General features: G+C 43.9%; 1 protein-coding gene across 1 annotated transcript in view; it reads left to right on the top strand.

Moving 5' to 3' along the window:
• LOC141122850 (uncharacterized) overlaps window positions 1-25,447 on the top strand; it is a 60,452-nt gene that overhangs the window by 23,121 nt on the left and 11,884 nt on the right. Inside the window, exons 2-7 of the mRNA XM_073612009.1 lie at window positions 4,219-4,506; window positions 5,733-5,783; window positions 13,210-13,260; window positions 16,170-16,220; window positions 17,442-17,492; window positions 22,511-22,583. Of these exons, the coding sequence (XP_073468110.1) occupies window positions 4,219-4,506; window positions 5,733-5,783; window positions 13,210-13,260; window positions 16,170-16,220; window positions 17,442-17,492; window positions 22,511-22,583 (565 nt within the window). The remainder of the gene's footprint in view (window positions 1-4,218; window positions 4,507-5,732; window positions 5,784-13,209; window positions 13,261-16,169; window positions 16,221-17,441; window positions 17,493-22,510; window positions 22,584-25,447) is intronic.

Here is a 25,447-nt window from a genome sequence, read left to right as displayed (position 1 = left end):
GAAAGAGATGTATCCATTTATATGGAATGAGAAGTCGCTGACATACCTGGGGGTACAGATCAGCGCAGACTATGAACTATTGTTTGAGCATAACTATGGCTCATTATTGAAAGAAATAACAGAAGAGCTAAAGAAATGCAAGGGTAAATACCTGACCTGGTTCGGGAGAATCAGTGCTATAAAAATGAGTATACTGCCTAGAATAGTTTACGTGCTGCGCACAGTGCCAATCAGGTTGCCGGCGACTCTCTTTAAACAAGTGCGTCGGCTGTTCGTGGCCTTTGTGTGGAGTGATAAAAGGCCTAGACTGGCTTACGATATCTTAAGAAGGAGTAGAGCAGAGGGCGGCCTAGGACTCCCGGATATAACATCCTATTATAAGGCCATGGCGCTAGCTAGAATACTGGACTGGTGCCATAACCTAAAGAGAAAACCATGGGTACAGGCAGAAATGTCGATGGCGGGGAGAAATCTGGCAGGAGCACCATGGATCCAAGGGTCATTGAGAGGGCTGTCACAATGGACATCACCGATGACCCTGAATTCACTGGAAGTATGGGATAGAATGAATAGAGAGGGTAGATATGCCCCACAGACCTCCCCTCTGGCTCCTCTGGAGGGATTCCCTTGGTTCCCTCCAGGGGAGGAGATGGGAAGTCTGGGGTCAAGACGGGAATACTGGATGTGGTAAGTTTGCCCCAAGTGGAGCTCTATTATCACTGACAGAGATGATCTCGAGATTTGGGGAGACAAGAATGGCGGAATGGAAACATCTTCAAATGACAAGTTTCCTCAAGAAAACAAAACCGTTAAGACCCATAAATTCACTTACTGCATTCGAGAGGCAGTGTGCACAGATATCAGAAGATGGGCATATGTTATCTCGGAGGTACAGAATGATCGTCCCTAATCGCATTATTTGGACTTTGAGTTATTAAGTTCAGGATGGACTATTAGTTTCATTAGAAGTTTATATGTTCACTATTTTTTATGCCAATTTTATTTGTAGCTTACCTTTTCACTACACGCTTAATCTTATCTGCGTGTTAACACAATTTTGTGACGTTGAATACCATCACATTATTTTTGGTCCACTTATATAGAACCGCTCCTCCCTATTGGTGGCATCTGTAGTTCTTCCTTTTTCCCTTTTATTTACACTTATATTGTTTTGTCACTCTTTCACTTCAGGTGCTCATTAATAGTGTATATTTGATTTATTTATATGGTTCACTTATACACCTTCAGGCTTATATTGCCCATTTATTTCTGTTAGTGTCAACTAATAGTCCTTATAAGATTCAGTTTCATTAATATACTTTGTTGCGCATATTGCCTTTCAGATAACATTCAGTTTGGCTTTTTTATATGTTATCTCGGATGTACAGAATGATCCTAAGGGAACAAGAAAATACTTTGTAAAAGAATGGGAGAGGGAGCTGGGCCAAGTTTGGACAGATAAACAAATTAATAGAATGATATCGTTAACATTTACTACCTCCATAAGTTCAAAGGTGCAAGAAATGGCATATAAGTTCCTAGCGAGGTGGTACAGGACACCAGTAAAAATAGCACAAATCTCCTCAGCATCTAATGATAAGTGTTGGAGGGGTTGTGGACAGAGGGGAACCTTTCTTCATCTTTGGTGGACATGTCCAATAATTAAGCTATTTTGGGAATCAGTGGCCCCATGGATTAAAAAAATAACAGCGGACCCCCTGGAGTTTGGGCCTATACAATATCTATTCCATGGAAAGCCCGGACCTGTCAAACATGTACAGAGATAGCATAACCCCACACTTATTAAATGCAGCAAAAAAACGAATTCCGAAGTACTGGAGACAGGACCGGATCCCGTCAGTCATAGAGTGGAGAAACGAGGTTAATATAATAAAGGAAGCGGAGAGATGGGTCCACGTGGTTAAAAACCAAAAAAATAAATTTGTAACGACTTGGGCGAACTGGGAACAGTGCGCCAAGGAGATAAGAGAAGAGGGAAATATAAATGGGTAAGGGAGGAAGAAATGGTATAGTCATTAAGAATAAAGAAATAAGAAGACTGGCCCTGAAGGAAAGACTTAAATAGTGATATGACTTCTCTAATGCTAATCAAAGAGGGAGGGGGTAAGACAATGTATGGTCGTATGTATATGTTTTGGGTTTTTTTTTTTTTTTTTCGTTTCTCTCTCAGGAGTTTTTCCTTTCTCCCCTAATCCCCTAATAAACACTGGATGTTGGGGAAACAGCCTCCGCCTGTTCCAATGTAATCAGATCATTTTTGCGTTCAGTAGCAATAGAGGAGATATAACAACCTCTAATGTAGGCCTTGAAGGCCTCCCATTCGTTCCCCGGTGAGGTGGTGCCTGCATTTAGTGACCAGAATTGTTTATATTAAACTGGTTATTTCAAACTCTATGGTGGGATGGGTTATCCAAAATCTGGATAGACGCCAGATCCTGTCTGCTGAGGGTGTTGTGGTTTGGATGCAACAAAGCTGAGGAGAGTGGTCTGATATACCTCGGGGAAGCATACTGATACTAGCGCATAGAAGGTCTATACTGGATAGTGTGTTATGTGATGAGGAGTGACAAGTATACATGCGTTCTGAGGGATGCTTCCACCGCCAAACATCCACCAATCCGAACACCTGCGCCCATCTAGAGAGGGCAGAATCTGTTGGGGAATCTGACGAAAGCCTATCCATAGATGGGTTAGGTGGGATATTAGAATCTCCGACTAGGAGAACGTTATCTGTGGGGAATTGTGTCAACAGAGAGGCAATGGATTGGAGGAGAGATAGAGTAGCAGGAGGCGGCAGGTATAAACCAACGATCACCAATTCAAACGTAGAGGGTTTTTTACTGCAAGAGCGGCAAGGATGTGGAATTCCCTTCCACAGGCGGTGGTCTCAGCGGGGAGCATCGATAGTTTCAAGAAACTATTAGATAAGCACCTGAATGACCACAACATACAGGGATATACAATGTAATACTGACACATAATCACACATAGGTTGGACTTGATGGACTTGTGTCTTTTTTCAACCTCACCTACTATGTAACTATGACACATGGAGGCTGGAGGGACTAACAACTAGGGCCTGAAGATGTAATGACACATGGAGGCTGGAGGGACTAGCAACTAGGGTCTGAAGATGCAATGACACATGGAGGCTGGAGGGACTAACAACTAGGGCCTGAAGATGTAATGACACATGGAGGCTGGAGGGACTAGCAACTAGGGCCTGAAGATGTAATGACACATGGAGGCTGGAGGGACTAGCAACTAGGGTCTGAAGATGCAATGACACATGGAGGCTGGAGGGACTAACAACTAGGGTCTGAAGATGCAATGACACATGGAGGCTGGAGGGACTAACAACTAGGGCCTGAAGATGTAATGACACATGGAGGCTGGAGGGACTAGCAACTAGGGCCTGAAGATGTAATGACACATGGAGGCTGGAGGGACTAGCAACTAGGGTCTGAAGATGCAATGACACATGGAGGCTGGAGGGACTAACAACTAGGGCCTGAAGATGTAATGACACATGGAGGCTGGAGGGACTAGCAACTAGGGCCTGAAGATGTAATGACACATGGAGGCTGGAGGGACTAACAACTAGGGTCTGAAGATACAATGACACATGGAGGCTGGAGGGACTAACAACTAGGGTCTGAAGATACAATGACACATGGAGGCTGGAGGGACTGACCAACTGGAAGGTGGGGCGCCCGATCTTAGTCTTGCCTAGGGCAGCACCAAATCAATATACACCACTGACCATACGTTGCTTCATGCACGCACTAACACTGTTGTCTGCCATCTTGATTATCGGTCTCTGAACTGGCCCATGACACGTGCGTCACCTATCAGTAATAGGACACGCTTGCCACTTACTTCTGCGTGTAGTACAGCCACGCTATGCTAGCATCCCTTTTTGTAACTGTAAAATGAAAAGTCCCAGTTTGACTTGAACGCTCCTCGTTTATAAACACATTTATTAAGTAAGCTTTGTTTTAAAATAAAACTTCAAACTTTTTTATCCATGTATCGGTCTGAATTTCAGCATATCACATATATCACTTTGTCTTCTTTTTGGGGTTTCCTTATACTTATTATAGTAAAGGTTCCTCTTCTTTCCTCTATGTGATGACCACCTCTCAGGTGAGCCATGGACTACACTGCATCATATTTGAACCTAATCTCCTTTTCCAGGACTCTCTGATGGAAAACCGATAGAGTGTCTCAGGGGGAGAAAGAAGGTCTCAGTCACCTGCATTGAAGGCCACCAGAGGCCTACAGAAGGTTATGAGAAGGAAATTCATTTATGGTGTGATAACAGAGAAATCATCTGCTCAGTAAGTCTGAACAATGTCAGCAATGATACGAAACCCCAAGAAGTCAAATGCAAGACACAGAAATCAGGAGAGGAAAAAGGCAACACTTACTATTGTCAGATAGAAAAGCTCCTCTACATATCAGCCCTCCTTTCCGCTCTTCCAGGTAAGTTAAATCTGCTTATATTTCACCTTCCCTGCCCCCCCCGCCCCTGATGTTAACCCCTTCCCTGCCAGTGTCATTGGTACAGTGACAGTGCATTTTATTAGCACTGATCACTGTATAAGTGTCACTGGTCCCCAAAAAGTGTCACTTCGTGTTCGATTTGTCCGCGGCAATGTCGCAGTCCTGCTAAAAATCGCTAAACGCCGCCATTACTAGTAAAAAATAAAAAACAAATTATAAAAAATGCCATAAAAATATCCCATAGTTTGTAGACTCGATAAGTTTTGCGCAAACCAATCAATATACACTTTTTGGGATTTTTTTTTTTACCAAAAATATGTGGAAAAATATATATTGGCCTAAACTGATGAAGAAATTAGATTTTTTTACATTTTTTGTATTGGATATGTTTTATAGCAGAAAGTAAAACAGATTATTTTTTTTTTCAAAATTGTCGCTCTTTTTTTGTTTATAGTGCAAAAAATAAAAACCGCAGAGGTGATCAAATATCACCAAAAGAAAGCTCTATTTGTGGGGATAAAAGTATATCAGTTTTATTTGTGTACATTGTCGCAATACCGCACAATTGTCATTTAAAGTAACGCAGTGCTGTATCACAAAAAATGCTCTGGTCAGGAAACCTTCCGGGACTGAAGTGGTTAACCCCTTAACCCTGGCTAAGACTCCCTGGCCAATCGTGGCTTCCTGATTGGCTGAGAAGAGAACCAGGAAGGCAATAGTGAATATTAATTTGCTTTTGTCACACAAGTGGGTGGGCACTGCACCCCGAGCCCACCCTTTTTTTAAACCAATTAGAGCCTCAGGTTCTAATTACGTGCTTAAAAAAAAAAGAAATCCATGTGTCCGGTGTTCTGCATGTAGATTAGGGGGCCGGATGCATGCCTGACAGGGGGCGGCACCCCTGCACCCTCCATGGACAGGGGGCGGCACCCCTGCACCCTCCATGGACAGGCCGCCATTGGTGTGAACCCAGCCTAAGGGTTTTAAGTCATCTTCGGGCCTAAAATGTGTTTTTTAAGATAAGTGCAAAAAAAGTTTTCTGTAATAATGTCCTATACAACAGTATTCAGGCAGGGTGAGGGGGGGAGGGGCAGAGTAGTGAACCAGGCAGTACTACATTGCAGGGGGTGGTATTGTAACACTGTGCATAATAAGCTCGTCAAATTAAAAAGTGAGGCCACTGACCTCTCTGTGTTGTCTGACAGGCAAACTCGGATCACAAGACTGGAAAAAAAAAGTGGCCAATATTTCAGTAGGTACGTATATTTTAGAACCTGTCTTTGTATTTGCTTTGTCCTGCAGCTAAACCAAAATACTCAACAACCCACTGATGACAACTGACAGACAGATTTCCACCCTGTCAATCTTCTCTTAACATTTTATTGGCTCAGCTGGGTTGGGGGTGCCGGAAACCTCGAAACAGCAACATAAAACAATTCCCTCCACTCAACATTATCTTGTAATACCTTTAACCTGTCATAGGCTAATGAAGATTCGGTAGGCCAGACAGCTACCTTCAAGCATCTTCAGCCCCTCTGACAAGCTAGTATTTGATTTTTAAGCCAATAATGATAAACTGTATAAATGGACCAATAAGCTGACCCCAGCAAAATGTAGTCGTGGACCATTAAAATGAGACTGTCAATTAGTATTAGTAGACTTTTGAGCTAAACCCAGCAATTGGTAGTAGTGGACCTTTGATCTGAGACCAGCAATTCTTGGTAGTAGCCATTTAGAGCTGAGACCAGCAATTGGTAGTAGTGAACCTTTGAGCTGAGACCAGCAATTGTTAGTAGTAGCCATTTGGAGCTGAGACCAGCAATTGGTAGTAGTGGACCTTTGATCTGAGACCAGCAATTGGTAGTAGTGGACCTCTGAGCTGATACCAGAAATTAGAAGTGAATCTTTGAGCAAGAGATCAGCAATTGTTAGTAGTAGCCATTTCAGCAGAGACAAACAATTAGTATTAGTGGAGCTTTGAGCTGAGACCAGCATTTAGTAGACGTTGACCTTTGAGCTAAGACCAGCAATTGGCAGTAGTGGACCTTTGAGCTGAGACCAGAATTTATTATTAGTGGGTCTTTGAGCCCAAACCAGCAATTGGTAATAGTGGACCTTTGAGCCCAGTCCGGCAATTAATAGTCGTGGACCCTTGAGCTAAGACTAGAAGTTGGTAGAAGTGCACCTTAGAGCTCAGACCAACATGTATTAATAATAATCTTTTAGTCCCAGACCAGCAATAGTTAGAAGTGGACCTTTGAGCCAACAGCAGTAATTCGTAGAAGTGGACCTTTGAGCTGAGACCAGGAATCGGTAGTAGTGACCCTTTGATCTGACACCAGCAATTCGTAGAAGTGGGCCCTTGAGCTGAGACCAGGAATTCATAGAAGGGGACCTTTGAGCCACCACCAGCAATAAGTAGAAGTAGACTCTTGAGCCCAGACCAGCAATTGGTAGAAGTAGACTTTTCAGCTGAGAAAAGCAATTAGTAGAAGAGGACCTTTTAACTGAGACCACCAATTGGTAGTAGTGGACCTTTGAGCTGAGAACAATAATTAGTAGAAGTGGACCTTTGAGTTGAGACCAACAACTGGTAAAAAAAGGACACTTGAGCTGAGACCAGTAATTGGTAGCAGATGACCTTTGAGCCCAAATCACTGGCATAAAATACTCTGTGATTGACCAAGCTTGGATAATCGTTCATGACCCCATAGATTGTATCTTCTCATTATATTTTTGGGTGTATACTCCCCAGAAACAGGAATAAGCAACAAATGCCAAGCTGCTGCTAATAAAGCAAACAGAATATTGGCATGCATTAAAAGGGGGATCAACTCCAGAGATAAAACGATAATTCTCCCGCTCTACAAGACTCTGGTCTGGCCGCACCTGGAGTATGATGTCCAGTTCTGGGCACCAGTCCTCAGGAAGGATGTACTGGAAATGGAGCGAGTACAAAGAAGGGCAACAAAGCTAATAAAGGGTCTGGAGGATCTTAGTTATGAGGAAAGGTTGCGAGCACTGAACTTATTCTCTCTGGAGAAGAGACGCTTGAGAGGGGATATGATTTCAATTTACAAATACTGTACTGGTGACCAAACAATAGGTGTAAAACTTTTTCGCAGAAGAGAATTTAATAAGACTCGTGGCCACTCATTACAATTAGAAGAAAAGAGGTTTAACCTTAAACTACGTAGAGGGTTCTTTACTGTAAGAGCGGCAAGGATGTGGAATTCCCTTCCACAGGCGGTGGTCTCAGCGGGGAGCATCGATAGCTTCAAGAAACTATTAGATAATCACCTGAATGACCACAACATACAGGGATATGTAATGTAATACGGACACATAATCACACACATAGGTTGGACTTGATGGACTTGTGTCTTTTTTCAACCTCACCTACTATGTAACTATGTAGTCCTTGTTCTTAGGAGAAAACTAATGGACATGTGCAGAACGAAAAAATTTGTTTTGTTTCATTTTGATTCGTTATTTATATAAATTTGTTTAGTTAAATATTTTTTTCGGAATTCGTTTTGTTTATTTATATTCAAATCAATTTGCATTTTGCGAATTCGCATTCAAATCAATTTGAATTTGAATTGTTTTTGATTTGTTTTCCAATTTTCAAAGAGAATAAAATAGAATAGAAAATAAAGGAATAGAATACAAAAAAAAATAGAATAGGAAAGAAAAGGATATAACAGAAAATAAAATAATAGAATATAATAGAGTAAAACAGAACAAAATGAAAAAAATAATAACAGAATAGAATTGAATAGAGACAAATAGCAGAGAATGGAATAAAAAAAGAATAGAATAAAATAGAAAGAATATAACCATCTTCTGAAATTAGAATAGAAAAGAATAGATTAGAAAAGAATAGAATAGAATTAAAAAAAACAATAGAATAGAAAGAATATAACAATTTCCCAAAATGCAAATAGAATCAATTTGAATAGAATAGGAAAGAAAAGATTAGAATAGATAGGAAAATAAAAGAATAGTATAAAAGAAAACGACAGAATAGAATAGAATATAAATTATATAACCATCTTCCTATTCTAATCTAATCTTTTCCATTCTATTCAAATTCGAATTGATTCTATTTGAATTTTGGGAAATGATCATATTCTTTCTATTCTGTTGTTTTTAAAAGTCTATTCTTTCTATCTGTTTATTCTATTCTACTCTATTCTATTATTTTCTATTCTATTCTACTCTATTAATTTCTATTCTATTCTTTTCTATTAAAATTTATTCTATTCTAAATTCGATTTTCGGACGATGGTTATATTATTTTTATTCTATTCTATTCTATTTTTTTCTATACTATTCTGTTATTTTCTAATCTATTCTTTTCTATTCTATTCAAAATTGAATTGATTCTATTTGAATTTTGGGAAATGGTTATATTCTTTCTATTATTTTCTATTATTTTCTAGTCTATTCTATAGTTTTTTTAAATTCTATTTTTTTCTATTCAATTCTATCCTATTCTATTCTTTTTTCTATTCTATTATTTTCTAATATATATTCTAATGCAAATTTATTCTATTTGAAACTTGATAATTGAATTAATTGATAATCGATAACTGGATACTTAAAATCCCCCATTATGATAACACTTCCCATCCTTGCTGTTGATCCAAATTCTGATAGGAGATCCGTCTCCACTTCCTCCCTCAGGTTAGGGGGCCTATAGGATACTCTCAGTATTATTTTCCCCTTAGCTTCATCCCTTTGGAGCTCTACCCATAAAGATTCCACCTCCTCTCTAGCTCCCTCAGTGATGTCATCTCTCACATTCACTTGTACATTATTCTTGATATATAGGCATACCCCTCCCCCTTTTTTACCCTCTCTATCCTTGCGATATAGGGTATACCCTTGAATGTTTGCCAGCCAATCATGAGAGATGTTGAACCAGGTCTCTGAAATTCCCACAAAATCCAAATCCTCCTCGTACAACAGTATCTCTAGTTCACCCATCTTGTCCGCCAGGCTCCTGGCATTGGTGAACATGCCACATAGTTTAGACCGGGTTGCATATTATCTTCTTATTGGGTGTTCCGAGATTGCAACAAGGACTTGTTACTATACTTACCTTGTGTTTATGTGCTTTAGTCAACCTACCACTAATGCCCCCAATACTATCCTCTGGAATATGTTTATTGCTTACTATCTCTACCTCTGGGCCCTCCCCCATCACCTAGTTTAAAAACCCCATTAACTTTTTGGCCATCTTTACTCCCAGCTGATCTGCACCCTCCTCATTTAGGTGCAGTTCGTCCCTACTGATGATTGACTGAGAAGTCGGCCCAGTCCTCCAGGAACCCAAACCCCTCCTTACTACACCAGCTCTTCAGTCACTTGTTTACTTCCCTAATCTCCCTCTGTCTTTCTGGTGTGGCTCGATGTACCGGTATTATTCCTGAGAAAACTACCTTGGAGGTCCTTTTCCTCAATTTAGCTCTCAAGTCCCTAAAATCGTTCTTTAGGACACTCCATCTTCCTCTGACTTTGTCATTGGTGCCAAAGTGCACTATGACAGTCGGGTCTTCCCCAGCCCCTCCCAGTAATCTGTCCACAAGATCCGTGATGTGCCGAACCCGAGCGCCCGGTAGACAACATACTGTTCGGTGCTTCAGGTCTTTGTTACAGATTTCCCTCTCTGTCCTTCTAAGAATTGAGTTCCCTACCACCAGAATCTGTCTTTCCTTTCCCTTGGCCCCCCCACTCTCACTGGAGGAGTTCTTCCCCCGGTAGCTAGGAGAGTCCCTCATCTCCAGCAGTGCTGGTCCCTGACTGGTTTCACCAATGTCACTCAATGGAGCGTACTTATTGGGATGCTCCAGTCCTGGATCGACCTCCTTGGCACTTCCCCTCTACCCCTCCTGACTGTCACCCATCTACTCTTTGCTAGTGTCTGCACCTCTTTGTCTCCACCCGCCTCTGTGCTGGCCCCTGCCGGCACCTGCCGTGTACGTTCCTGGCTCTCCTTTAGTATGGAGGGACTTCTCAGTGCTGACAGTTGCTTCCCCAGATTCAGAACCTGGGCTTCCAGGGAAACAATGTGCTTACATTTTGCACAGCAGTATTCACCCTCGATCGGATGATCAAGGAACGCATACATGCCACAAGATGTACACCGAGTCATATTTCCACACCCACCGGGCATCGTACCTACTACTTTAATGAGGATTGGGGATTAAATTCTGTCCAAATTACCTAACAACTAGTTTCCTGACACTAATACTCAACAAGACAATACACAGGTACTCAACAAGACAATACACAGGTACTCAACAAGACAATACACAGGTACTCTACAAGGCAATACACAGGTACTCATCTGGACGATACACAGGTAGTCAACAAGACAATACACAGGTACTCAACCAGACAATACACAGGTACTCAACAAGACAATACACAGGTACTCAACAAGACAATACACAGGTACTCAACTAGACAATACACAGGTACTCAACTAGACAATACACAGGTACTCAACCAGACAATACACAGGTACTCTACAAGGCAATACACAGGTACTCATCCGGACGATACACAGGTACTCAACAAGACAATACACAGGTACTCAACTAGACAATACACAGGTACTCAACTAGACAATACACAGGTACTCAACAAGACAATACACAGGTACTCAACAAGACAATACACAGGTACTCTACAAGGCAATACACAGGTACTCATCCGGACGATACACAGGTACTCAACAAGACAATACACAGGTACTCAACTAGACAATACACAGGTACTCAACAAGACAATACACAGGTACTCAACAAGACAATACACAGGTACTCAACTAGACAATACACAGGTACTCAACCAGACAATACACAGGTACTCTACAAGGCAATACACAGGTACTCATCCGGACGATACACAGGTACTCAACAAGACAATACACAGGTACTCAACCAGACAATACACAGGTACTCTACAAGGCAATACACAGGTACTCATCCGGACGATACACAGGTACTCAACAAGACAATACACAGGTACTCTACAAGGCAATACACAGGTACTCATCCGGACGATACACAGGTACTCAACAAGACAATACACAGGTACTCAACCAGACAATACACAGGTACTCAACAAGACAATACACAGGTACTCAACAAGACAATACACAGGTACTCAACTAGACAATACACAGGTACTCAACCAGACAATACACAGGTACTCTACAAGGCAATACACAGGTACTCATCCGGACGATACACAGGTACTCAAGCAGACAATACACAGGTACCCAACAAGACAATACACAGGTACCCAACAAGACAATACACAGGTACTCAAGCAGACAATACACAGGTACTCAACAAGACAATACACAGGTACTCAAGCAGACAATACACAGGTACCCAACAAGACAATACACAGGTACCCAACAAGACAATACACAGGTACTCAACCAGATAATACACAGGAACTCAACAAGACAATACACAGGTACTCAACAAGACAATACACAGGTACTCAACAAGACAATACACAGGTACTCAAGCAGACAATACACAGGTACCCAACAAGACAATACACAGGTACTCAAGCAGACAATACACAGGTACCCAACAAGACAATACACAGGTACCCAACAAGACAATACACAGGTACTCAACCAGACAATACACAGGTACTCAACCAGACAATACACAGGTACTCAACAAGACAATACACAGGTACTCAACCAGACAATACACAGGAACTCAACAAGACAATACACAGGTACCCAACAAGACAATAAACAGGTACTCAACAAGACAATAAACAGGTACTCAACAAGATGATACACAGGTACTCAACAAGACAATAAACAGGTACTCAACCAGACAATACACAGGTACTCAACAAGACAATACACAGGTACCCAACAAGACAATACACAGGTACTCAACCAGACAATACACAGGTACTCAAGCAGACAATACACAGGTACTCAACAAGACAATACACAGGTACTCAACAAGACAATACACAGGAACTCAACCAGACAATACACAGGTACTTAAGCAGACAATACACAGGTACTCAACAAGACAATACACAGGTACCCAACAAGACAATACACAGGTACTCAACCAGACAATACACAGGAACTCAACAAGACAATACACAGGTACTCAACAAGACGATACACAGGTACTCAACAAGACAATACACAGGTACCCAACAAGACAATACACAGGTACTCAACAAGACAATACACAGGTACCCAACAAGACAATACACAGGTACTCAACAAGACGATACACAGGTACTCAACAAGACAATACACAGGTACCCAACAAGACAATACACAGGTACTCAACAAGACAATACACAGGTACTCAAGCAGACAATACACAGGTACTCAACAAGACAATACACAGGTACACAACAAGACAATACACAGGTACTCAACAAGACAATACACAGGTACTTGCAGACCCAATTTCCGAATTTCTGAAAAACGAAAATGCGTCTGAATTTGGAACAAAACAAACTGCACACGTCTAAAAACTAACAAGCCCAGATAACATGAACAAAGCTCAGGCTGGCTACACTAAATCTAAACTACACCCTGGCTCATGGCAGGGTCTTTACATGTATAATGAAGAAAAGTGATGTCACTAAGTTGTCTATCTTGTCTGGCAGGGGTGCCTGGAGTACAAGAGTTGCTGAATAAAAGTGAGGAATTCTGGGAAGGTATGTATTTTTAATTTAAAATGTATATTCTATTACAAATAGTAGTAGTATCTCAATCTCTCTCTGTATTAGTGTGTTGTGATCCTCTGCTAGGGATGAGCTCCGGCGTGTTCGCATGGCGCACGTGCCGAGCCCGCCAGGAAGTCGGCACGGGGCAGCGCTAATCACAAGCAGTGAGACATTTCCCGATGTGCGGCTGCAGAGATCGGGAAATGTCTCACTGCTTGTGATTAGCGCTGCGCCGTGCCGACTTCCTGGCGGGCTCGGCACGTGCGCCATGCGAACACGCCGGAGCTCATCCCTATCCTCTGCTCAGCAGAAATCAGGCCGGGGGAGGGGGGACCTGAGCTTAGGGTTGCCACCTTTTTGTTAAGCCAAACCCGAACACTTTAGTGGCGCATGGCAATTTTTTTTGTAGTACATGCTATAAGATTGTAAGAAACTTGGGACACCTTTGAGTTATCCTAGGAGAGTAGTAAGGAGGCACATAGCGTGCTGCAGTGAACAGAGGCTGTGACCAAATTGTCTTAACAGTGGAGAGGGGGGGTGGACTTAAAGGGGCATGGTTAAATAAAACGAAAGCATTTGTGTGCCCATAAAATATGATTAGATTAATAAAAGCCTAGCCTACCTTAAAAGTGGACACTGTCAGTCAGTGGGGCGGAGGACGGTGTCAGTAGGGCAGAGGACGGTGTCAGTGGGGCAGTGGACCGTGTCAGTAGGGCAGAGGACGGTGTCAGTGGGGCAGTGGACGGTGTCAGTAGATCAGTGGACGGTGTCAGTAGATCAGTGGACGGTGTCAGTAGATCAGTGGACAGTGTCAGTAGATCAGTGGACGGTGTCAGTAGATCAGTGGACAGTGTCAGTAGATCAGTGGACGGTGTCAGAAGAGCAGTGGACAGTGTCAGTAGATCAGTGGACAGTGTCAGTAGATCAGTGGACGGTGTCAGTAGAGCAGTGGACAGTGTCAGTAGATCAGTGGACAGTGTCAGTAGATCAGTGGACGGTGTCAGAAGAGCAGTGAACGGTGTCAGTAGATCAGTGGACGGTGTCAGTAGATCAGTGGACGGTGTCAGAAGAGCAGTGGACGGTGTCAGTGGGGTAGAGGATGGTGTCAGTAGAGCAGAGGATGGTGTCAGTAGGGCAGAGGACGGTGTCAGTAGGGCAGAGGACCGTGTCAGTAGGGCAGAGGACAGTGTCAGTGGGGCAAAAGGCGGTGTTAGAGGGGAAGAGGATGGTGTCAGTAGGGCAGAGTGCGGTGTCAGTGGGGCAGTGGACGATGTTAGTAGGGCAGTGGATGGTGTCAGTAGGGCAGTGGACAGTGTCAGTAGATCAGTGGACCGTGTCAGTAGATCAGTGGACAGTGTCAGTAGATCAGTGGACGGTGTCAGAAGAGCAGTGAACGGTGTCAGTAGATCAGTGGACGGTGTCAGTAGATCAGTGGACGGTGTCAGAAGAGCAGTGGACGGTGTCAGTGGGGTAGAGGATGGTGTCAGTAGAGCAGAGGATGGTGTCAGTAGGGCAGAGGACGGTGTCAGTAGGGCAGAGGACCGTGTCAGTAGGGCAGAGGACAGTGTCAGTGGGGCAAAAGGCGGTGTTAGAGGGGAAGAGGATGGTGTCAGTAGGGCAGAGTGCGGTGTCAGTGGGGCAGTGGACGATGTTAGTAGGGCAGTGGATGGTGTCAGTAGGGCAGTGGACAGTGTCAGTGGGGCAGAGAATGGTGTCAGTGAGGCAGAGTGCGGTGTCAGTGGGGCAGTGGACGGTGTCAGTGGGGCAGTGGATGGTGCCTGTAGAGCAGAGGACGGTGTCAGTAGAGCAGTGGGTGGTGTCAGTAGATCAGTGGACGGTGCCTGTAGAGCAGAGGATGGTGTCAGTAGAGCAGTGGACGGTGTCAGTAGGGCAGTGGAGGGTGTCAGTAGAGCAGTGGACGGTGTCAGTAGAGCAGTGGGTTGTGTCAGTAGATCAGTGGACGGTGCCTGTAGAGCAGAGGATGGTGTCAGTAGAGCAGAGGACGGTGCCAGTAGAGCAGTGGACGGTGTCAGTAGGGCAGTGGAGGGTGTCAGTAGAGCAGTGGACGGTGTCAGTAGAGCAGAGGACGGTGTCAGTAGAGCAGAGGACGGTGTCAGTAGAGCAGAGGACGGTGTCAGTAGAGCAGTGGACGGTGTCAGTAGGGCAGTGGACGGTGTCAGTAGAGCAGTGGACGGTGTCAGTAGAGCAGTGGATGGTGTCAGTAGAGCAGTGGATGGTGTCAGTAGAGCAGTGGATGGTGTCAGTAGATCAGTGGACGGTGCCTGTAGAGCAGTGGGTGGTGTCAGTAGATCAGTGGACGGTGCCTGTAGAGCAGAGGATGGTGTCAGTAGAGCAGTGGACGGTGTCAGTAGAGCAGTGGATGGTGTCAGTAGAGTGGATGGTGTCAGTAGAGCAGTGGACGGTTTCAGTAGAGCAGTGGACGGTGTCAGTGGGGCAGTGGATGGTGTCAGTAGAGCAGTGGACGGTGTCAGTAGGGCAGTGGACGGTGTCAGTAGAGAAGTGGACGGTGTCAGTAGGGCAGTGGACGGTGTCTGTAGAGAAGTGGACGGTGTCAGTAGGGCAGTGGACTTTTAATTACCAAAGAAATCAAAAATTAATCAAAGTCACCCAGCGGTCGGTGTCCCCTCAGCTCTGCACTCCCCCAGCAGTCGGTGTCCCCTTGGCTCGCACGGCAGGTTCTGTGCACCGGCTATGTGTCTGTTGCGGGTGAATCCCGGACCGGTGGCAACCCTACCTGAGCTGTGGGCTGATTGGTCTCTACTGCAATGCATGATGGAAAAATTGGGATATTAGGATTGGGATATTTAGTTGACTAACCTGTATTGATTCACTGCATTGGAGAAACCTGAGATCTCTGACCTGTATATGTTGTCTGGCAGGAATTCGTAGACCACGAGACTGGTTGAAAAAAGCCAAAGATTATGTGAAAAGTATGTACATTTTAAAACATATATTTTATATATATAATATAATACAGTACACATTTCTGGTATGAGCCGGTTTATTAGGCAATAACTTTTAGCACGATTTTCAAAAACATACAACTTTTTGGAGATAAACACGGCTTCCTTTTGGTAATATTGTCCAGCAAAAATTATTTTAATTTTTTTGCAAACGTTAGACAAAAAACAAAAGACAAAAATAAAAAAGCAAATCTTTGTTTTTTACATTTGATGTCAGTTTAACCACTTGAGGACCGCAAGGATTTTCCCCCCTTAATGACCAGACCTTTTGTGTGATACGGCACTGCGTCGCTTTAAATTTTTTTTACTTTTTGCTATAATACATATCCCCCCCAAAAAATATATAAAAAACGAATGTATTCATCGGTGTAAGCCGATATATATTGTTCTACATATTTGTGGTAAATAAAATCACAATAGGCGTATATTGATTGATTTGCGCAAAAGTTATTGCGTCTACAAACTATGGGACAGATTTGGGGACTTTTATTATTTTTTATTGTTTTTACTGGCAATGGCGGCGATCTGTGATTTTTAGCAGGACTGCGACATTGCGGCGGACAAATCTGAACCCAAATGACACTTTTTGGGGACCAGTGACATTATTACATTGATCAGTGCTAAAAAAATGCACTGATCGGTGTATAAATGTCACTGGCAGGGAAGGGGTTAACACTAGGGGGCAATCAAGGGGTTAAGTGTTTTCCCTCAGTGTGTTCTAACTGTAGGGGGGATGGGCTGCCTGGGACATGACACAGATCGCTGTTCCCGATCACTGGGGACGGCAGATATCTGTCATGTCACTAGACAGAATGGGAATCTGCTTGTTTACAAAGACAGATCCCCATTCTGACTCTGTACTAGGCGATCGCGCTCCGCCCCGCCGACCCGTGGGCGACGACTTTGTATCTCTCTATCCCCCGTCTGTTCAATGTTTATAAACAATGTTACATTGTATCTCTCTATCCCCTGTCTGATCAATGTTGAATATAACTAGTTGTATTATCTATATGCCTTTGTGTTATCTGATGGTAATTCTCTGGGCATAGGAGAGGGAAGTCCGGCATTGTGAGTCATACTGAGTGAGCAGAGAGAAGAAACCATTCAGTGGCGGGTCTCTGACCAAGTTGTATTTCTTATTTGAGTGGAGAAAAATGACATCATTAATCAATTTATTCTTTCTGGCAGAGCTGGTTGAATCCCAGGACTGGTTGAGTAGATTCAAACAATTCTTCCCAGGTAACGTATACCACACATATACAGTTCACATGTGCTTGCTTTCAGATCTGCTTTTACAGGAATCCTGAGGATAGAAATATAACTCCGCTCCTCCCAAGACCTTCTGCTCTCTAGCTCCCTTGTCTCCTCCTCCCATGCTCATCTCCAGGACTTCTCCTGAGCCTCTCCCATCCTCTGGAACGCACTACCCCGATCTGTCTGGCTATCTCCTACTCTGTCCACTTTTAGGCGATCCCTGAAAACCCATCTCTTCCTCCCCTCATCAGTTCATCCCTCACAGTCCCTACCTTTTGTTTCACCAGCCCCTCCCTCTTAGATTGTAAGCTCCCAGGAGCAGGGCTTCTCTAACCCTCTTATTTTGAATTGTACTGTTGGTGTATTGTCTCCCTACATTGTAAAGCGCTGCGCAAACTGTTGGCGCTATATAAATCCTGTATTATAATAATAATATAAGATCTGCCATTGATGGCTTGGCCTTTTTTTTAAATGGCAGTTCTGCCTCTCTAACCTTCATCCTTGCTGCACTCTATAGTAAGTGACTACAAAGAAAATAGAATGTAGATCAAGTACTGGGGAGCTTCACTGGCTACATGCTTTCTCTGGGTCACTTAGTAGTAAAACCAGAATTAGGATGACAGCCTCAGTGCCTGCACCTTCAAAACTATGCAAATCAACCATGCATCAGATATATTATTTTAAGTTAGGTCTTTGAATGCTCAATAATCTGTCTGTGTAACACAACCACATGGGACCAATCCACACACTGCCTCAGCATATACATTTACATTAGTAAATAATGGCTTCAGCTTGGTCTCCTACCAATGGGAGAACCCCCCTCTATTACTTTTCGACCAGAAGGGCCTTAATCGTTGAGGCCTTTACTGGGTGAAACATGTTAGAGTGGGTTCTCCCATGGGTAGGAGACCAAGCTGAAGCTCACTGTAGGTTGAGGCAATGTGCAGACGGGTGCCATTTGGTTGAAGTCCTCGATGTGTCTGAAGAACCATTATTCAACCCAATCAGCACCTGCAAACATTGTGGCATTATAGAACTCTGACATTCACAGACCCGACTAGGCATGATGAGAACTGTAGTTCCTACAGGCCTAGAGTGAGATGATGTCATCAGGATTTACATGATTGTGTCATCTCTAAACCAGAATCTCAGTCCAGAGGTTAGATAATGACCTTGGATGATGTCTAAAAGAAGATGCCATCATCTTTCTGGAGAAAAAAGTAGATAAAGTCATCAGCAGGGGTAGTAATGTGATCTCTGTGAAAGGGAATAGATGCCCCAATTTATTCATCAGAAAAAAAACATCTGGCAACTCCACGAACCTCAAACTTCTTTATTATGCCATCCCAGTGAGCTGAAGGACCTTAATCGCTGAGGCCTTTACTGGGTGAAACATGTTAGAGGGGGTTCTCCTATGGGTAGGAGAGCAAGCTGAAGTTCACTACATGTTGAGGCAATGTGCAGTTGGATGCCATTTGGTTGAAATACTCGATGTGTCGGAAGAACCATTATTCAACCCGATCATCACCTGCAAACATTGTGGCCAGTTATCTGGGATAACAGATTGGCTCATCTCAAACAGAAGCAATGCATCGCTCAGAGCAGTGGAGCCATGGTATGTAGCTGGAAGCTGTATTCCGGGTGCCCAAGTTGTGGTGTCCTCCAATCCACCAAAAGACAATATAGTCAACAGAAAAAAAAAAAAAGCTGGCAAGAACCTCAAACATCTTTATTATGACATCCCACAGACAGTGTCAGATGCGTTTTGACGATAGTTGTGCTGTGAACAAGGCTTGTCGCCGAAACGCGTCTGCCACTGTCTGTCTACTCACTAGGATGGCATAATAAATAAGTTTAAGGTTCATGAAGTTGCCAGTTGTTGTTTTTTTTCTGTTGACTAGATTTGGACATCTATTCCCTTTCACAGAGGTCATATTACTGCCCCTGCTGATGACTTTATCTACTTTTCTCTCTAGAAGGATGGTGACATCTTCTTTCAGGCATCATCCAAGGTCACTGTCTACCTCCTGGACTGAGATTCTGGTTCAGAGATGACACAATCATGTAAATTCTGATCACATCATTTCACTTTAGGCACAGTAATTGAACTGAAGCTCAGGGGAAGGGGGGGGGCTTACTGATGAAAAAAAAAGGTGGAGCGTTGATTGGACAAATTGTGTGACACAGATGTGTAAAGATACTGACAGGTCCACTTTAAGAGACTCTGCCTCCTTCCCCAGTGCTTGCAGCAGCTGTTCTTTTCTCAGATTGAGTGAAGTTATCCTCTCTCTCTAAGGAAAGAGCAGCCTGTTTTTTGTTGGAGTAGGTCAGTCAGAAGTAGGGATCAGATGAATATAGCTGGGTTTGGTTTGGGAGGGGTTCAGGGAGCTTACTGATGATCTGGTGCCAAATTCCCACATTTGAACCCCATTAAAGTCAATGGGAGTCATGGGAGGCTGGGTACTGCCATGTGGGATATGCACCAAGCAAGCAAAAAAAAAAATGTTTGGTGAGAGCAGCAATTTTAATAACGGTTAAAGTAAAACATTAAAATGTAAAATTCCTTTAACCACTTCAATACCGGGCGCTTCCCCCCCCCCTTCCTGCCTAGGACAATTTTCAACTTTCAGCGCTATCGCACTTTGAATGACCATTGCGCGGACATGTAAAACTGCACCCAAACTAAATTTTTATCATTTTCTTCCCACAAATAGAGTTTTCTTTTGGTGGTATTTGATCACCTCTGGGGTTTTTACTTTTTGCTAAACAAACTACAAAAGGCCGAAATTTTAGAAAAAAAATGTTTTTTCTTTGTTTCTGTTGTAAAATTTTGTTTTCTCGTTTACTGATGGGCACTATTGAGGCGGCACTGATGAGGAGGCACTGATGGGCACTGATGAGTTGGCACTGATAAGGTGGCACTGATGGGCACTGATGAGGATGCACTGATATGTAGAATTGATGGGCACTGATATACAGCACTGATGGGCACCGATAGGCGGCACCGATGGGCACTGACAGGCGGCATTGATGGGTACTGACAGGCAGCACTGATGGGCACTGATAGGTGGCACTGATTGGCACTGACATGTGGCATTGATGGACACTAATAGATAGCACTAATGGGCAGCTCTGATTGGGCAGGTACTGACAGGTGTTAATGCTGGGCACTGATTGGCACTGTGAAGGACACTGATTGGCAATATGATGGGCACTGATTTGCACTGTGGTGGCCAATGATTGACACTTTATTGGGCACTGACAGGAGTTAATGATGGGACATGGACTGGCAGCTGCTGGACACTGATTGGCAGCTGATGGGTACATTTGATGGGGGCTGTGCTGATAATCAATGTGCTGATTATCAGCACAGACCCCCCTCTGATAGGGAGAGCCAAAAACAGGACACATGCCCTCAATATAGGGAAGGTACCATTCCAGTGGTGTTTCCCATAGCAAAGCACCTTTTCCCCATGATGATGAATACAAGAGCCTCCTCCCCACAACCCTGGCCCAATCTGTGGGTGGGGGGATTATAAGAATCTGCTAATTACAGTTTCCAGCCTCTTACTTTTGATTGTAAACAAATGGCTGGGGATTGCCTTCATTCACACCAGACCATTACCCTACATGAGGGTCTTGTAAAAATACATACTAGACCCTTATCTTGATGGGGGTCTGGCATGATGATGGGGGTCTGGTATGATGATGGGGGTCTGGCATGATGATGGGGGTCTGGTAGGATGATGAGGGTCTGATATGATGATGAGGGTCTGGTATGATGATGGGGTCTGGTATGATGATGGGGGTCTGGCATGATGATGGGGGTCTGGTATGATGATGGGGGTCTGACATGATGATGGGGGTCTGGCATAATGATGGGGGTCTGGTATGATGATGGGGTCTGGTATGATGATGGGGTCTGGTATGATGATGAGGGTCTGGTATGATGATGAGGGTCTGGTATGAATTTCAAGGGGGACTCCAAGCAAAAATAAAATCCATAGCAGACCCTTATACAACAATGTAGCCTGGCAGGCAAGAAAAGTAGAGGGTCAATCATGCACTTCCACCCCGCTTCCTGAACCATACCAAGCCACATGCCCTCAATATAGGGAGGGTACCAATCCAATGGCGTTTCCCATAACAAAGCACCTTGTCTCCATGATGATGAAGCGCCTCCTCCCCAAAACCCTGGCCCAATCTGTGGGTGGGGGGCTTATCGGAATCTGGAAGTCCCTTTAACAATAAAGGGGCCCCTAAATACCAGCCCCTCCATGTGAAAGAGAAAGGGGTACACAGTGTCCCTACACAGTCACAAAACACGTGTAAATAAAACACACCTTTTGACAAGTGTTTTATTTTAAAAAAAAAAAAGTCCTATTATGAAGTTCCATTGTCACTCACATCATCCAGGGACAATCATGATGAACATTGCCCGCCAACTTGCTAAAAGAAAAAACCCGCCAACTGATGGGCTTGTCTTATCCCACCGCTACACTCACAATAAATGACAGCTCTGGTCCCGTCTACTAAATGTAAACAATAGGGTGGGGTATTCAGAAAATATGGCCAGGTGGCTTTATCTGGGAAATGAGGTCATCTACTGTAGCTGTTGACATGACCATATTTGGTCAGTGATGTCAGTGCTATCCCCGCCCCTTTGTTTACATGGCTGGATATTCCTGGCCAGCAAGTCAATGGGTCTCGATGATGTCACTGACTGCTAAAGACATGGCTGGTGCCTGCTGCTTCCTTCACAACCTCTAACAGGGGAAGAATGAAGCTCTCACATATAGCAGTAGACAAAACATTACTCTATATGACATTTGTCTCCTGCCCAGGCAGAAAAAAGGCCGGATCAGCAAAGAGCTCTCTGAGATTGATGTTCTGTCCTATTCCATGATTTGTGGCTTTAAGAGAAAAGGAATGACTTTCAGGGGAACTACAGACCAACGTGTGGAGGAGCTGTGTAAACTCTGCTTTGTTTTAATTCTTTTAAGGTAATAAAACCAGCGATCTTAGCGACGATGATGATGATGATGATGATGATGATGATGATGATAAAAACTATAGGTGAGAAGCTGTGGATATCTCACTAATTTTTTTTTCCCATTACTTTTTCATAAGTGGCAAAAATACATAAAAAGGCAACAAGATCTTCTAACATGTCCACAGGCCAGTTAGAATAGTTGAGCTAAAAATAGGGTTGGAGGGCTTTGGGTGGGTGGCAGTCTACCTCCAGTATCTCCTCTATACTGAGCCTCTCCTCTACCTCCAGTATCTCCTCTATACTGAGCCTCTCCTCTACCTCCAGTATCTCCTCTATACCGAGCCCCTCCTCTACCACCAGTATCTCCTCTATACTGAGCCTCCTCTCTACCTCCAGTATCTCCTCTATACTGAGCCTCTCCTCTACCACCAGTATCTCCTCTATACTGAGCCTCTCCAGTATCTCCTCTATACCGAGCCCCTCCTCTACCACCAGTATCTCCTCTATACTGAGCCTCCTCTCTACCTCCAGTATCTCCTCTATACTGAGCCTCTCCAGTATCTCCTCTATACTGAGCCTCTCCTCAACCTCCAGTATCTTCTCTATACTGAGCCTCTCCTCTACCTCCAGTATCCCCTCTATACTAAGCCTCTCCTCTACCTCCAGTATCCCCTCTATACTGAGCCTCTCCTCTACCTCCAGTATCTCCTCTATACTGAGCCTCTCCTCTACCTCCAGTATCCCCTCTATACTAAGCCTCTCCTCTACCTCCAGTATCCCCTCTATACTGAGCCTCTCCTCTACCTCCAGTATCTTCTCTATACTGAACCTCTCCTCTACCTCCAGTATCTCCTCTATACTGAGCCTCTCCAGTATCTCCTCTATACTGAGCCTCTCCTCTACCTCCAGTATCTCCTCTATACTGAGCCCCTCCTCTCTACCTCCAGTATCTCCTCTATACTGAGCCTCTCCAGTATCTCCTCTATACTGAGCCTCTCCTCAACCTCCAGTATCTCCTCTATACTGAGCCTCTCCTCTATACTGAGCCTCTCCTCTACCTTCAGTATCTCCTCTATATTGAGCCTCTCCTCTACATCCAGTATCTCCTCTATACTGAGCCTCTCCTCTACCTCCAGTATCTCCTCTATACTGAGCCTCTCCTCTACCCATAGTGTGCCCCTGTACTGAGCCTCTCTACTCATAGGACCCCCCTAGACTGAGCCTCTCCTCTACCCATAGGGCCCCCTGTACTGAGCCTTTCCTCTGCCCATATGACCCCCCTGTACTGAGCCTTTCCTCTACTCATAGTGTCCCCCTGTACTGAGCCTCTCCTCTACTCATAGTGTCCCCCCTGGACTGAGCCTCTCCTCTACCCATAGGGCCCCCTGTACTGAGCCTTTCCTCTGCCCATATGACCCCCCTGTACTGAGCCTTTCCTCTACTCATAGTATCCCCCTGTACTAAGCCTCTCCTCTACCCATAGTGTCCCCCTTTACTGAGTCTCTCCTTTACCCATAGTATCCTTCTGTACTAAGCCTCTCCTCTACCCATAGTGTCCCCCTGTACTGAGCCTCTCCTCTACTCATAGGACCCCTCTATACTGAGCCTCTCCTCTACCCATAGGACAGCTCTGTACTGTGCCTCTCCTCTACTCATAGTGTCCCCCTGTACTGAGCCTCTCCTCTACTCATAGGACCCCCCCTATACTGAGCCTCTCCTCTACCCATGGGACCCCTCTGTACTGAGCCTCTCCTCTACCCATAGGGCACCTCTGTACTGAGCCTCCCCTCTACCCATAGGACCCCCCTGTACTGAGCCTCTCCTCTACCCATAGGACAACTCTGTACTGAGCCTCTCCTCTACTCATAAATACATACAAAACAGCGCGCGCAAATAAATTTATGTTATATGATAATCTTCAAACTCTAACTATCCCGTTGCAGCTGCAGGATAAAAGTGCTGACACTTTAGTAATATATAAACGAAATTCTGCGCTGGCAACTTACCAAGTAGAAAATTAATAAACTATAATAAAACCAAATAATAAAACCAAATAATAAATACACTATGCAAATAGTTGTGAATGTGAAAAAAAATGTATAAAGGGAAAACATTTTTTATGTGGACCTTGCACAATTTGCTGTGTACTGAGTGAAATCGTGCACATATGCACTAACAGACTAGGTCTTTGATAACGCCCTGGGGGAGGGGCGAAACGCGTCGACACAACATCCTGCCTACGTCTGTTTAACCAGTGACATCACTTCCTGGAGTTGGTGGAACGCACGCCGTTCAGCGGCGAACCGACCAAGTATCTGAATGCCTGCTCTGCATGCCGGTCCCGTGAGTAGCGCACATATGCGCAGGTGACCCCATGGTATCCTAAGGTTTTACACTATATGTCTTTTCTTTTCTTTTGGTGGAACGCGAGCTTTGTGGTCCCAAAAGTTTCCTTCTAACCATATCCTACATCAGCATACCTTTTGCCCTGATTTATCATACGGATGAAAAAGCTGGAAGTCTGCTGATTGTCCTTTTGTGAAGGAACATTTTGATTTAATAGATACTCTGTCATTTGCAAATTTTGATCCAATTGACACTTTTGTTTCATAATTTCACTTGGTGTTTATTTTGTTTAGAGGCTCACTTCATTGCTATTTATGATTATGAATACATGAGAGCACTTATATATATTATATATATTTTTTTGCATCAGTTTAGCGATATTCTATCGCCTCAAGTCGCATAGTGTTTTGGATGTGGGGGTTTTTTTTGGATTATTCATCCAAACTGCATCACTTGTATGTACATATATATTTTTGATTTGTCCCTTATTACATTGAGTTACCTAGTCTGTTAGTGCATATGTGCATGATTTCACTCAGTATACAGCAAATTGTGCAAGGTCCACATAAAAAATTTTTTCCCTTTATACATTTTTTTTTCA

The sequence above is a fragment of the Aquarana catesbeiana genome, linkage group LG01 (assembly GCF_042186555.1).
Source record: "Aquarana catesbeiana isolate 2022-GZ linkage group LG01, ASM4218655v1, whole genome shotgun sequence".
NCBI classification, from domain to species: Eukaryota; Metazoa; Chordata; class Amphibia; order Anura; family Ranidae; genus Aquarana; species Aquarana catesbeiana.
This window is presented reverse-complemented; position numbering and strand designations above follow the sequence as displayed.